This window comes from Chiloscyllium plagiosum, unplaced genomic scaffold, assembly GCF_037043375.1.
Source record: "Chiloscyllium plagiosum isolate Xiang-an unplaced genomic scaffold, Cpla_swu_hap1 HiC_scaffold_18, whole genome shotgun sequence".
NCBI lineage: Eukaryota > Metazoa > Chordata > Chondrichthyes > Orectolobiformes > Hemiscylliidae > Chiloscyllium > Chiloscyllium plagiosum.
The window spans coordinates 5,598,575-5,613,487 of NW_028270156.1; the positions used below are offsets into that span (position 1 = coordinate 5,598,575).

General features: G+C 41.2%; 2 protein-coding genes across 7 annotated transcripts in view; one reads left to right on the plus strand and one right to left on the minus strand.

Moving 5' to 3' along the window:
* Window positions 1–8,109, plus strand: part of LOC122558074 (uncharacterized) — a 46,998-nt gene extending 38,889 nt beyond the window's left edge. The window contains exon 11 of the mRNA XM_043706394.2: window positions 7,475–8,109. Within this exon, the coding sequence (XP_043562329.2) occupies window positions 7,475–7,689 (215 nt within the window). The 3' untranslated portion in view covers window positions 7,690–8,109. The remainder of the gene's footprint in view (window positions 1–7,474) is intronic.
* LOC122557617 (L-lactate dehydrogenase A chain-like) overlaps window positions 8,093–14,913 on the minus strand; it is a 33,458-nt gene continuing 26,637 nt past the window's right edge. For all 6 annotated transcript variants that reach the window (XM_087996260.1, XM_087996258.1, XM_043705363.2 and 3 more), the window contains one exon: window positions 8,093–10,232. In XM_087996260.1, coding sequence (XP_087852386.1) covers window positions 10,068–10,232 — 165 coding nt within the window. In that variant the 3' untranslated portion in view covers window positions 8,093–10,067. The remainder of the gene's footprint in view (window positions 10,233–14,913) is intronic.

Here is a 14,913-nt window from a genome sequence, read left to right on the forward strand (position 1 = left end):
CCTAATCCATTGGTAACTACAACTGCTTTGGGATCACTATACAATGTTGAGACCCATTTGGTAAACACCCGTCCAACGCCAAACCTCTCCAGTGTGTAAAACAGATATGACCATTCAACCCTATCAAATGCCTTTTCCGCGTCTAATGAAACCACTACTCCTGGTATCTTTCCCTGATGACAGGCTTGAATCATATTCAAAACCCTTCTAATATTATTGGATGATCTACGGCTCTTAATAAACCCCGTCTGATCCTCCTTCATAATATGTGGCAGTACCCTTTCTAGTCTCAGTTCTAACGTTTTGGAAAGGATTTTAAAATCTACATTTAGCAAGGATATTGGTCAATATGATGTACAATCTTCTGGATCCTTTCCTTTTTTAAGGATAAGAGAGATATTTGCCTCTTTCAGCGAAGGCGGGAGACAGCCCTGACTATATGCATAGTTATACATGTCCATGAGTGGACCAGCCAATATTTCTGTAAATTCTTTATAGAATTCAGCTTGAAAACCATCTGGGCCCGGTGCCTTACCACTCTGAAGTTGCCTAATTGCATCAAGTATTTCTTGGACTGTTAGAGGAGCATTTAGGACCAATACCTGTTCCGGAGTTCAGCCTGGAAAGGTCAAACTTTTTAAAAATGACTGCATCCTCCTCGTCCTATCTTCACAATCCTGCAATTTATATAACTCAGAATAAAATTCTCTAAAGATCGCATTAATCTTTTTATGATCATGAGTCAAAATACCCGTATTTTCCTTGATAGACGTAATAGTCTGAGGGAAGGCCCAGCAAACGAATATTTTTTCGACGACCTCGATTATCGAGGTCGTCAATGTGATTCTCTAAGGTCCAGACTCGCTGTTCGAGAGTCCGGACCTGATCCACGGCCGATTGAGCTGTAGTTTCGGAAGTCGCGGCCTTTAACTCCGCCCCTCCGACTTGGCATTCGATTTCCTGGATGTCTCGGTCGTGCTTCTGCAGCGCCGCCGAGAGTGAGTCCCATCGACTTCGGGATTCCTCGATGAAAGTGTCGATCTTCATGTCCAGTTTGGAGATCATTTCTGCAAGGCTTGTCACCGTAGGTAAGTCCCCCGGGGCGGCTGTGGACGCCTCAGCTGCAGCTGTAGAGGGTGGGGGAGGGGTTCCTGCTTGTTGAGAGCTGCGGGCTCCCTTCCCTTTAGTCATTTTTACTAAAGATTAGATTGTTTAAATTTAATATTAAACAACTAATTCAATTAAACAGCTATTATAAATGATTTGGTGAGTGTGGTGGGGGTGGGTGACCCACTTTACCCAAGTCTTGGGAGGAGCACTGTAGACTCAGACTTGCTGGGTCGCCGCCATCTTGGATCTCCAAAGATAGATTTTTTAACAGTAAAGGAATTATGGGTTGTGGTGAGTGGGCAAGTAAGTTCACGAGAAAACCAACCATGATCTTATTGAATGGCGGAGCAAGCGTAAGGAGCCAGATGGCCTACTCCTCCTCCGATTTCTTATGTTTTTATGAAGGGAGTTCACGACGTGCAGCTGTTGAACACAGTAAATGTCAGGGTGGCAGGATATTTTTGATCATTTAAGAATGAAAGAGAGCCTTTTGATCCCTCATGTTCAATCTCAAAATAACTCAACACCCAAGACAATGGTTCATTTAAACTATCATAGTGAGGACACTTTGTACAAATGCAGTACAGTCCTACCATTCACACCTTCACTTACACAAAAAACATTTTTGTTACATCTCTCACTAATGGCAAGTCAAACATTCTCTTCTCTGTGGTTTCCAGAAACATAGAAGAAGATTCAGAGAAAATGTGTTTTCACAAATGTATTTTGCAGCCATCACCAGGATGAGTGGGAAAATGTGTTGTGAAGTGAACCTGTGGAGGTTCTAGACTGATAAAGGTAGGCTGAATGATTAGACAACAATCTGGCAGACAAAGTATAATGTGGAAAAATGTGAAGTTGTTTGGCAGGAAGAATATAGAAACAGAATATTACTGTACAAAACTCTAGTGCGGCCGGACTTGGAATATTGCCTACAGTTCTGGTTGAAGCATGTGGAAGTATTGGAAAGGGTGCAGAGGAGATTTACCAGGATGTTGCCTGGTCTGGAGGGAAGGTCTTATGAGAAAAGGCTGTTTTCGTTAGTGAAGAAAGTTAAGACATGACTTACTAGAGACATACAAGATGATCAGAGGATTAGATTGGGTGGACGGACTTTTTCCTCAGATAGTAATGGCTAGTGCAGGGGTACATAGCTTTAACCTGAGGGGTGATAGATATAGGACAGATGTCCGAGGTAGGCTCTTTACCTAGAGAGTAGTAGGGGCATGGGACGCACTGCCTGCAAGTTGCAAACTCGCCAATTTTAAGGGCATTTAAATGGTCAATTTATAAACATATGGATGAGAATGGAATAGTGTAGGTTCAATGGGCTCCAGATTGGTTTCACAGGTCAGTGCAACATCGAGGGCCAAAGGACCTGTACGGCGCTGTAATGTTCAATGTTCTATGTACTTAAATGAACTTTTTATACAGAGAGTGGTCCATGTGTGGAATTAACTGGTGAACGTTTAAAAGACATTTTGATAAGTTCATGAATAAGAAATGTTTGGAGGGATACGGGCCAAGTGCAGGCAGATGGGACTAGTTTAGTTAGGGATAATGGTCAACATGGACTGGTTGGACCAAAGGGTCTATTTCTTAACTATATGACTCTATGACTAAGAACAACTACAGAATTCCAAGGTTCAGAGGGACTTGGGTGTTCTGATGCATGATTCACAAAACATTATTATACAGGTACAGCATGTCATCTGGAAGGCCAGTGGAATGTTATTCTTCATTATAAGAAGAATTGAACAAAAAGTAAAGATGTTATACTTCTGGATGAGTCCATATCTCAAATACTGTGTGCAATTTTAGTTTCTTTATCTAAGGAAGGGTGTAAATACATTGGCTGTTGTTCAGAGAAGGTTTACTGGATTGATACTGAAATGAGTGGGCTGTCTTATGAGGAAAGACCGGGCTTGTTTTCATTGGAGTTCAGAAGAGTGAGCGGTGACTCAGTTAAAGTGTATAAGATCCTGAATGGTCTTTAGAAAGTGGATGTGAAAATGATGTTTTCTTTTTGTGGGTCTGTCCAGAACTACTTCTATAATTAGCTGTTCACCTTTTGAGGATATGTTTTATTGTGACAGCCTCATAAGGTGGTGGAGGCAGGGTGATGAAATATTCTTAAGGCAGGAGCAACTTGATTTCATTGCATCAGAAAAAAACTAAGCTTATTGGGAATGTGGAATTCGAAACACAAACAGATCAGCCATGATCTTATTGAATGTAGAACGGGCTCAAGAGGCTGAAATGTTTAGTTCTGTTCCTGTTTAATTTGACAGCAGCTTCTAAACCCCTGACGTCTGCTATCTAGAAAGACAAGGTCAGCAGATACATGGGAATTCCACTATCTGCAAGTTCCCCTTCAAGCCACTTACCAGCCTGACTTGGAAATATATCACTGTTCCTTCAGTGTTGCTGTGTCCAAATCCTCTCTGCATTGTGGGTCTCCTTCCAGCTTTAGGTGGATCAGGAAGGCAGCTCTGTGCCACTTATTCAAAGAGCAGTTAGAGATGGGTATTGCTGACCTAGCTATGACACCCACTTTCCATGAATTATTTTTGTGTTTAAAAACTCCTCTTTCAAAGGGCCACCACAGTGAACGTTTGACAGCAAAGATCACTGAGAGTCAATCGAAAAATCCATGTACCAAGCAGATGTCAGCACAGTGAGATCTGAACTGGGTATCAGCAAAACAAGTGCTAAGGAATGTCCCTTCAGTAGTCGCATCCTTTAAATTCAATGGGAAGATTGCCAAATGAACATAATGTTCTTCTTGCAGTCAGCTCGACAAAGGTTGAGGCAGACGAGGTATCAATTTGAATACAAAGGACACTGTCTAGATGCCGAAAAATATCGCTTCCCCACCCCTCTCCCTCCCCCCAACCTCCTCAATTTTCAAACAGCCAATATTCCAGGGATAATGATGGAAACAGAATCACAGAACAGTGACAACACAGGAGGCCATTCAGCCCATTTTATCTGTTAAAAATCACATGACACCAGGTTATAGTCCAACAAGTTTATTTGGAAGTACAAGCTTTTGGAGCACTGCTCCTTCATCCGGTAGCTGCTGGGATAGGATCTTAGGACACAGAATTCATAGCAACAGATCATAGTGTCATACACTGATGGAATATATTGAATAAACCGAGGTTGCTGTTAAGTCTTTCATCTTTTAGAATAGGCTGCAGGTTTTGATTTATTGGTATGTAAATCCCAGAACTTCTTTCAAGTCACATCCCAAGATACTTAAGGTTTTATAAAAATAAAAGTGACATTTCAGCTCAGATCTATCAAGCACGCACAAACATACATGCAAGCACTCACACACACACTTTTTCTCTCTCTCTCACACACGCTCACATTTACACACACGAGCGCTCTCTCTCTCTCCGCCCCCACTCCCTCTTCCTCTCCCTTCCTGACATGCACACACCCACATACAAGTCTGTGGGGTGAATTTGCATTTGCAGATACATTCTATTTTGTGCAAAAAGCAGGCAACCTGTAGGCAGTCAATATATTTTATAATCCATGTGACATTTTATAAATTCCTACTTTGGAAATAGAACTAGTCTGACTCACGATTGGCATGCATACAGACTCTAACCTCACACCTTGAATGCATTGTCTGAACTGAGATGTCACATTTTTTAATGAAAACAACAGTTATCTCGGGAATGTGACTTGAAAGAAGTTCTAGGATTTACATATTAATGAATCAAAACCTGCAACCCCATTCTAAAAGATGAAAGAATTGACAGCAACCTCGATTTATTCAATATATTCCATCAGTCTATGACATTATGATCTTTTGCTATAAATTCGGAGTCCTTTGATCCTATTCCACTAGCTACCTGATGAGAGCTAGTGCTTCCAAATAAACCTGTTGCTCTATAACTTGGTGTTGTGTGATTTTTAACTTTGTCCACCCCAATCCAATACTGGCACATCATTATATCTGTGCCCCTCTCCAAAAGTGCCTGAGTGTCACTCCCCCACCTTCTCCTTGTAATCCTGCACCTACTTCCTTTTCAGAAAATAATCAGTTCTTTTTTAAGTGCTTTCTTTTGCTAATAACTTTTAAACCAGCAGCCTCTTGTATTCAATTCTCAACCATTTGGATCAGTCTCTCCCTATGGACTCTGTCCATTCTTCAGTCTATCTGCACGACTAAGCTCCACGTGCCTGGAATCATTTACAAACATCACTTTAACACTCGGTTAAAAGACTCCCTGTCATCCCTGAAGCTCAGCACAATTCTCCAGTTAAAGCTGATCTCGAGTTCCACACACATTTAGCATCATCTCCTTGCATTTGCACCCTGCGCCTCTATTAATATACCCAGGATGCTGGATCCAGATCCTGGAATTCCCTCCCTAAGGACATTGTTGGTCAACCTACGATATGCGGACTGCAGTGGTTCAAGAAGGCAGCTCACCACCAACTTCTCAAGGGGCAACTAGGGACAAGGGCAAGAAATGCTGACCAGCCAATGACACTCACATCCCACTAGTGAATATAAAAGCAGATGCTTTATTACTTGCAGTCTCCAGCTGTTCTACCACCTTCAGTGCATTTTTCAAAGACAGTTTTAAACTTGGCATCGTTGACATTAATGTCAAAAAGTGTGGTGCTGGAAAAGCAGGTCAAGCAGCATCCGAGGAACAGAAGAGTTGATGTTTCAAGCATAAACTCTTTATCAGAAAGATGGCTGACATTAATACGGAGTAGCTTGCTCCCAGTTATCAAAATACCAACAACATGACCTTCAAACTTTGAGAACTAATGTCTTCATGATGAGGCAGAGAAGAAGCAAATCCCACTCTCTGGATTCCCACTATTACATGGGGCAGGGCAGCTGGCCCTGTCTGCTCAAGGATCCACCTGTTCAGTCACATGAAGACCACACAGAAACTCTCAACTCTGCGTGAACGTCAAACTCAAACTGAGGCACATCTGTGATGACCCGAATCCCAACTGCGAACGATGTTATTCATTCTCCAAAATGCTGATTACTACATTTTGCAGTAATACTGGTCTTTCAGTGCATCTTGGGCTGTGGCACAAAACTGGTGCCATTGGATTGCCCACTTCATTACATGAAGTATCTGGTATTTAATTCCATAAACTGGAGTAGTTACATGTACCATCCATTTAGTGCCACCCCCATCCAAATACATTTTAATAAAGGAAAATCAACTCTGGAAATACAGACACCAGGCAAACAAAAATGGAAAATGTAACTCTACCGAGGGTATACTTTCAGAAACATGAACAGTTCATTTCTACTTATCTGCTTTAGAGCTAACTATGTATTTGCAAAAAGAGCCCAGGAGAGATCAGGCATCAGTAGGACTGGTGTAAAGTTTTAATAGAAAAGTGGAACGCAAAGGTACAGGTTTTTCTGCTACAGCGAATGTTCACACAAATTCGCCTAACACAACTGACGAATTGGGGACACTGCTCTAAAGCATAAAGTTTTAAAGCTTGCATTGGTTATAAAGCCAATGGGGCTGCTATTACACGGTTTTATTGTAACACAGAATTGCACAAGAATGGAACTATCGCAGTAAAGCAGAACTGACTGTAATTGTCTGTGGCCTCCCCTCTATCCCCATGATGTGCGCCCTGGTGACATCCCTGATTTCAGTTCTGTCTATCTGTGAACATGCTCCTGCTGCTGAAGATCAAAGAGCATGTTACATGTATGCACCATTACACAAGTGAGGGTGAAATAGGAGGATTCTTTTTGTCCTGTCAGAAAATTAGGATATAACATTTCAGCATAGCATGCATTCGAGAAGTATACTGAAGAAGCTGAATAAAAATGCATTTTCTTTGTCACAATCACTTGGTAGTATAGAACGTGAGTATAACTAAAAGAAGGAGACATGTTGTTGAAGCTCTACAAAATCAGCACCTCCTTTAAGTGCAGCATAAAATTGTTCTGACGACAGGTCACCAGACTCATTAACTCTGCTTCTCTCTTACAGATGCTTCCAGACCCGCTAAGTTTCCCCAGCACTTTGTTTTTCTTCTTGAGCATGAATTGTTGTTCCCCTCAAGATTTGGCATTCTTGCAAATCTGTCTTGAGAAATGCAAGACAGAAAACTCTGCAGCGTGAAACTTTTTTTCAGCTATACTCGGGTTTTTATTTTGTGGGCCACTTTTTGTCAACTCTGACATTCTTGGCCACTAATAAGCAGTGACTCTCTCTCTCTCTCAAACGTCAGGTAAATTAACTGCAGCTTTTCAGAAGTTTTGGAATTAATGGACACCAACCTATAATTTCTGAAATGGAAACTGGGTTGCAATGTTTTATGAATTGTTTCTGTCTTTTTTCCCTAGATTTGTGCAGCTCCCTCTGCAAGCAAAACCCCAAAAAGAACAGGTGTGACACAGACATTGTACGCAATTGTAACTCTGCTTATACCTCGGATTTCAGTCGTTCTGCAGGAAAGACAGTTACTGGTGTGAGCAATGGAGAGAAATTGGATTACACATTGATATCAGCGAGTGGGAGATATGTAAAGAATAGTCCTGATGCACTACTTGATGAGTAATTACTTATTCCTAAAACTGAAGTAGAGAAGAAACCTACATACAGTAAGCTATTTGCACTACGTATATAGCTCACCTTTTGAAAGTGGAACATCCCTTAAGACTCTGCAGTCAGATACAAGACAATGTAACAGCAATGAGCATTGTTCTTCATCCACAAACAAGTGACCTTACATCTGCACTTCCCGACAAGTGGACTGACTCCACCTGCAAAAATCCTCCCACGAATAAGGGACTCGATTGTGAAATAATATCCTTCGATGATGGGCATTTATATTGTAAACCAGATCCCCAATACAACAGAAGCAAAACCAGCATTGCAAGTATCATTCCAGAGTTCCTTCAGTTCCCCTGATTTTATTATGACTGGCAATAATTCAGAAGCCATTGCTTTGAATGAAGAGATGTGTTCCATGTAATATTTTATTTAAAACTTAGTAACATTGTAAAACAGCTTTTTACTTACTACAGATAATAGAGGAAGATTAACCAAAGAAAGATGCACACTACTGAATCACAATCTATCACGTGAAAACAGAAGAAATATCTTAGTATGGAATTTCTTCAATAACTTTCCAGGAAATGTACTGAGAGTCAAACACCAAGACTGATTTAATGGGTGAAATTTTAATTCATTCGAAATCCATCCACTTACACAGAATTAGAATCAGATCTCACATGGCAATAGATTACACAATGTTTTAGAAATGACTGTGTCCCAGACATGCACTGTCTTATATTCACAGATTGTGCTTTTTTTTTAAAAGAAAGGCTGGCTTTCACAATTTCAGAATAAAAGAGGATATTGAATGTTCCTTCCTTTTGTTTCAGTTTAGGCAATACCAATGCTGGAAATATAAATGTTGTTTCAAGTCAACAACAGGATTAGGATAACTAAATAAATCAAATCAGAATAGAAATTGTAATTCGTAAAAGTAAGCAATTTATTAACCAAAGGGCAGTCTGCAATAGAATGTTTGAAGCAATGGGGCAAATTTTCCTATTCCTTGAATTAACATCCAAACTGGGAGTTACGATTCGAGAAATATTGGTCGAGGAAGACTACACTGTCACGTGCCTTCTCTTTCCCAGAAATTTTAAAAAGCAGTTTTAAAAAGTGTGCTTTCTGTACAAGGATATGCTGTTTGATTTTTTCAGATTCAGTATACTGAAGCAACCCAGCAGCCTCGGAAATCTGAACCATTGGTGCTTGAGGCCACCTTTTTCCCGAATGCTGCCGAAATGAAGCAAGTATGTTAGTGTCAGCAGAAAGCTGGGGTGGAAACATAGACAGGAATGCATATGGGGGAGTGGGAACCTTAAATGCTGGAACCTCCAATTAAAAACTGAAAATATGGAAGAATTAACGCTAAATATTTAACCTGTGATTACCACAGTTGGTGAGGGGCCAGCTGTGTATTTCCAACTTTTTATTTTCACTGTAAATTTGCAACAATTGGTGCCAATTTTCCCTCCACACTGTTGCTTACTCAATTGAAAAACCTCAATTTTGTAGCAAAAATCAGTTGATTTAGTCACTGGCTGAAAGCATGACATTTAGAGGAAGTTAGCTAAATTCCTGACATAATATTCAGCAATCATATGTGGACTTGAAATGTACCCTGCACAGCTTCCATGGACTCAATGAGGAAAATCTTATTATCACTTCCGATTCAGTGCAAATATAACGCTGCTGCATTGTGCTATTTGTTGTTATGTTATGAACAAGAATAATAATTCCCAAAGGTCCGTCTGTGTTACTACACAGATTCAATCGCGTTAGTAAAACTGATTGGTGCATTTAGACAATGGAGGTCATTTGGCCAAGTTAACAGTTTGGTGTTAAGACCTCCATTTTAAAGCATCCTTTAATTTTTACATTGAGGCTGATTGCAGACAGGGTGCAGTGGAGCTTAAACGTTAAAACACTTGCACCTAGTCATAGATCACTGCATTTATTGGAGTAATATTAACGTTCTAGCTATTCAAGTCTGGTACACTCCTTTATAAAGTGTTATTACTTTTTAAGATATGGGATTCGATTTGGACACTACTGTTTTCAGGATATCCTTATCATTTGTTAACCATTAACCCTCAGAGGCTGCTGTATTTCCTAACTGTAATATGGATAGCAAATTGGAGCTCGCTGTTAAGGTAGCATGCTTGTGATTTGGTTTCTGATTTATTGCATTAGTTATTGGGTTTCATATTACGCTAATCCGCAATATCTAAAATACATTCTAATTTCTGCACGACTTGTACACTGCAAACAACTTGACTAAGATTCACAATGAATATACACTTTACATTATGTGACACCGATAAGTGATGGTGCACTGATTTTCCATCATTGAGTGGGCGCTCGTACTTAGCATTTTGTTCACAATGCAATTTCCCGCTGGATCTTCAAAAGATTTTCCACGCTGTTTTTCAGTTTTGTTTCTTCTTTCTCCTTGAGCCGTTGTCTCAAGATTCCACATACTCCCGTTATTCCCAGGACACAGGGGAGACTGAGAAAGACATCGTTTGTGATATTGTGCTCATCCTGGTGGATTAGAACAAATGTTACAGCTGTTACTGTTCAGGTATCGATTTTTAATTTTTATATAAACACACACACACACATACATACACACACTAAATGGTTCATTTTATTTGATGTTAGAACTGATTCAAATGATTACTGGTTAAATAAATTTGCAAATGAGCAGAAAACAGAACAACGTTCAGATATGTGATCATTCCAACAGGAAAGATTGTCAAGAAATTATCATTTGTTCTGCACATTATGACCACAAGAGGGAACCACTGTTTTCCTCAGACGAACTGCAATCTTCAAGTTGGGTTCGAAGCCGAGCCATGCAGGAAACACAGACACTGAACGAGGAGATTGCATGCATGATCTCCACGACAAATTAACAGGTAAATGCACAAAACTCTTGTGTAACCAACATAAGAGGTGACTCATATAGTATTTTCAAGACCATAGGAAATCTCAAAATGCACTCAAGCCAATGCTGAAGTCACTCTTGTAAAGTAGGGAGTTTCAAACTCTATTTGCACAGAGTGGACTCCACAAACAGCAATGTCATCATGACCACAATCTGTTCCTGGGATGTTGATTGGGGCCACAGAATAACTCCCTCACTCTCTCTGGGATCTTGTATGTCCACCTGAGCAGGTAGATCAATCCTCAATCTAAAGTCTCCTCTGAAGGATGGCATCACTGACAGTGCAGCACTCCCTCAGAATTGAACTGGAGGTCTGCCAGCCTTGCTTTCTGTGCTCAATCCCCGGAGCGGGACTGAGCCCCACAGCTTTGTGACCCAGTGGAGCAGCTGTTCCCAGCCCAGAAAGTTTCAGTTTCATACTGCAATCTATACCCATCTGTCCAGCAGTTACTGATAGAATGCAGTTAAGTATCAGAGGGGAGTTAAAAAGAAGTCAGTGCCTTCCAGAGTCCAACATTGGACCCACATGTGCCAGGTGGTCGAAGTACCAATAGGGTTTGCTATGGGAAGAAAGGGTTGGAGAGAGGAAGATGAATAATGGTGATGTGACAGAAAAGGTAAATTTTAAAACCTCCAGATTTGGATAGAAATGAAGTTGAAGATCCTACAAAAGAATGGTAATCTATTGCTGTGATAATGACAAGTAAAATATAAGCTACTACTTTGTTGATTCTGCAGGAACAGGCTAGACTATTCAGCATCTCTCGCCTATTCTATCATTCCCTTAGACCACAGCTGATCTGTAACTTGACTCCTACCTTTATTCAATATCCATAAACAAAAGAAATCTATTGATCTCAGAGGTGAAAGTTCCAATTAGTCCAGCATCCACAGTGGTTTGGTGGTGGGGTTTCTATTCCCCTTTGATAAAATGCTTCCTGATTTCTGGTTTACCTTGGGCTCTAATCCAATATAGCACGTTGGGGCACTGCTCTGGGGTTTCTCATGAAGTGGGTGTCTGTATACGATCCCCACGCTAACTGGCTTCTTATCTCTAAAGGAACGCTCTTTAAATCCTTAAGAACTGGGTAATCCAAGATGGAGGACAGGAAAAATTTCTGGCTGTAAGAGCTGCTCCCTTTTTTTTGAGGTATTTTAGGTGTTGGAGGCGATTTCCTTGAATTCCAGGAGCAGCAATTACTGTTTTAAATGCTGTTGCATTGTTTTGGAACTTTGGAAAAAAAAGTTTTAAAAGGGAGAAGAGCAGACAAAGGAAGCACAGGGTGAGGACAGTGCAGGAGAGAGAGAGAAAACCTGCACAGTTACTGCCTTTGCTGTTTTTGAATTCGTGTATCGCTGGACATCGGAGTGCATCTGGGAAAATTAACAAACAGTGAATTTCACAACTAATCTTGGAGGAACTGGTTTGGGCAAAGTTCACAACACAGAATCAGATAAGTTAATTGTTGTTTTAAGTCTGTCCAAGAGAAATTAATGAATACAGTGGGTTCTTTCTTGATTATATGTTTTTGGAGATAAGTCTCTTGATTAAACTTAAAATATAAGCCATAGCTATTAATTTAACCTGGTGCAATGTTTTGTAGAGGAATAAGACGGTGTTATTTTCTGGGTCTGTAGATTGTGAAGGAGCAATAATGGCCTTTAATAGAGTGATGTGTACTTCTTGTCAGACACCAGAGACCCAGGTTCAATTCCCGCCTCAGGCGACTGACTGTGTGGAGTTTGCACATTCTCCCCGTGTCTGCGTGGGTTTCCTCCGGGTGCTCCGGTTTCCTCCCACAGTCCAAAGATGTGCAGGTCAGGTAAATTGGCCATGCTAAATTGTTGTCTGTAGTGTTAGGTAAATGTAGGGGTATGGGTGGGTTGCGCTTCGGCGGGTCGGTGTGGACTTGTTGGGCCGAATGGCCTGTTTCCACACTGTAATGTAATCTAATCTAATCTAATGTGGGAATTTAAAGAGAGTTTAAGGGTTACTGCAGATTATATCTGCCATAAATGCTGTTGGATGCGAATCTGATCAGATCGAGTGGATCGGTTGGAGAGACAGATAGAAGCGATGAGGAATTTGCAACGGCAACAGTATGTGATGGATGGCAGTTATAGGAAGGGGGGAAAGTCTCAGGTACAGTCACATAGATGGGTTAACTCCAGGAAGGGCAAGAGAGGTAGGCACCTAGGGCAGGAGTCTTTTATGGATATACTCATTTCAAACAGGTATGCTGTTTTAGAAAATGTAGGGGGTGATGGATTCTCAGGGGAGCGTAGCACGAACAGCCAAGTTTCTGGTATTGAGACTGGCTCTAATGCAACGAGGGGGTACATCGGCTTCCAAGAGATCAATTGTGTTCGGGGATTCTCTAGTTCGAGGTACAGACAGACGTTTCTGTGGCCAGCAGAGAAAAAGCAGAATGGTGTGTTGCTTCCCTGGTGCCAGGATCAAGGATGTCTCAGAGAGGGTGCAGAATGTTCTCACGGGGGAGAGGGGCCAGCAAGAGGTAATTGTCCACATTGGAACCAACGGCATTGGAAGGGAAAAGGTTGAGATTCTGAAGGGAAATTACAGAGAGTTAGGCAGAAGTTTAAAAAAGAGGTCCTCAAGGGTAGTAATATCTGGATTACTCCCAGTGCTACGAACTAGTGAGGGCAAGAATAGGAGGATAGAGCAGATGCATGCATGGCTGAGGAGCTGGTGTATGGGAGAAGGATCACATTTTTGGATCATTGGAATCTACCTTTTGGGGGTAGAAGTGACCTGTAGAAGAAGGATGGATTGCACCTAAATTGGAAGGGGACTAATATACTGACAGGGAAATTTGCTGGAACTGCTTGGGAGGATTTAAACTAGTAAGGTGGGGTGGGTGGGACCCAGGGAAATAGTGAGGAAAGAGATCGATCTGAGACTGGTACAGCTGAGAACAGAAGCGAGTCAAACAGTCAGGGCAGGCAGGGACAAGGTAGGACTAATAAATTAAACTGCATTTATTTCAATGCAAGGGGCCTAACAGGGAAGGCAGATGAACTCAGGGCATGGTTAGGAACATGGGACTGGGATATCATAGCAATTACAGAACCATGGCTCAGGGATGGGCAGGACTGGCAGCTTAATGTTCCAGGATACAAATGCTACAGGAAGGATAGAAAGGGAGGCAAGAGAGGAGGGGGAGTGGCATTTTTGATAAGGGATAGCATTACAGCTGTGCTGAGGGAGGATATTCCTGGAAATACATCCAGGGAAGTTGTTTGGGTGGAACTGAGAAATAAGAAAGGGATGACCACCTTATTGGGATTATATTAGCGACCCTCTAATAGTCAGAGGGAAATTGAGAAACAAACTTGTAAGGAGATCTCAGCTATCTGTAAGAATAATAGGGTGATTATGGTAGGGGATTTTAACTTTCCAAACATCGACTGGGACTGCCATAGTGTTAAAGGTTTAGATTCAGAGGAATTTCTTAAGTGCACACAAGACAATTTTCTGATTCAGTATGTGGATGTACCTACTCGAGAAGGTGCAAAACTTGATCTGCTCTTGGGAAATAAGGCAGGGCAGGTGACTGAGGTGTCAGTGGAGAGCACTTTGGGGCCAGCGACCATAATTCTATTTGTTTTAAAATAGTGATGGAAAAGGATAGACAAGATCTAAAAGTTGATTTTCGAAGTTGAAGAACGGCCAATTTTGATAGTATTAGGCAAGAACTTTTGAAAGCTGATTGGAGGCAGATGTTCGCAGGTAAATGGACGGCTAGAAAATGGGAAGCCTTCAAAAATGAGATAACAAGAATCCAGAGAAAGTATATTCCTGTCAGGGTGAAAGGGAAGGCTGGTAAGTATAGGGAATGCTGGATGACTAAAGAAATTGAGAGTTTGGTTAAGAAAAAGAAGGAAGCATATGTCTGGTACAGACAGGATAGATCGATTGAATCCTTAGAAGAGTATAAAGGAAGTAGGAGTATACTTAAGAGGGAAATCTGGAGGGCAAAAAGGGGACATGAGATAGCTTTGGCAAAAAGAATTAAGGAGAATCCAAAGGGTTTTTACAAATACATTAAAGGACAAAAGAGTAACTAGGGAGAGAATAGGGCCCCTCAAAGATCAGCAAGGCGGCCTTTGTGTGGAGCCACAGAAAATGGGGGGGATACTAAATGAATATTTTGCATCAGTATTTACTGTGGAACAGGATATGGAAGATATAGACTGTAGGAAAATAGATGGTGACGTCTTGCAAAATGTCCAGATTACAGAGGAGATGGTGCT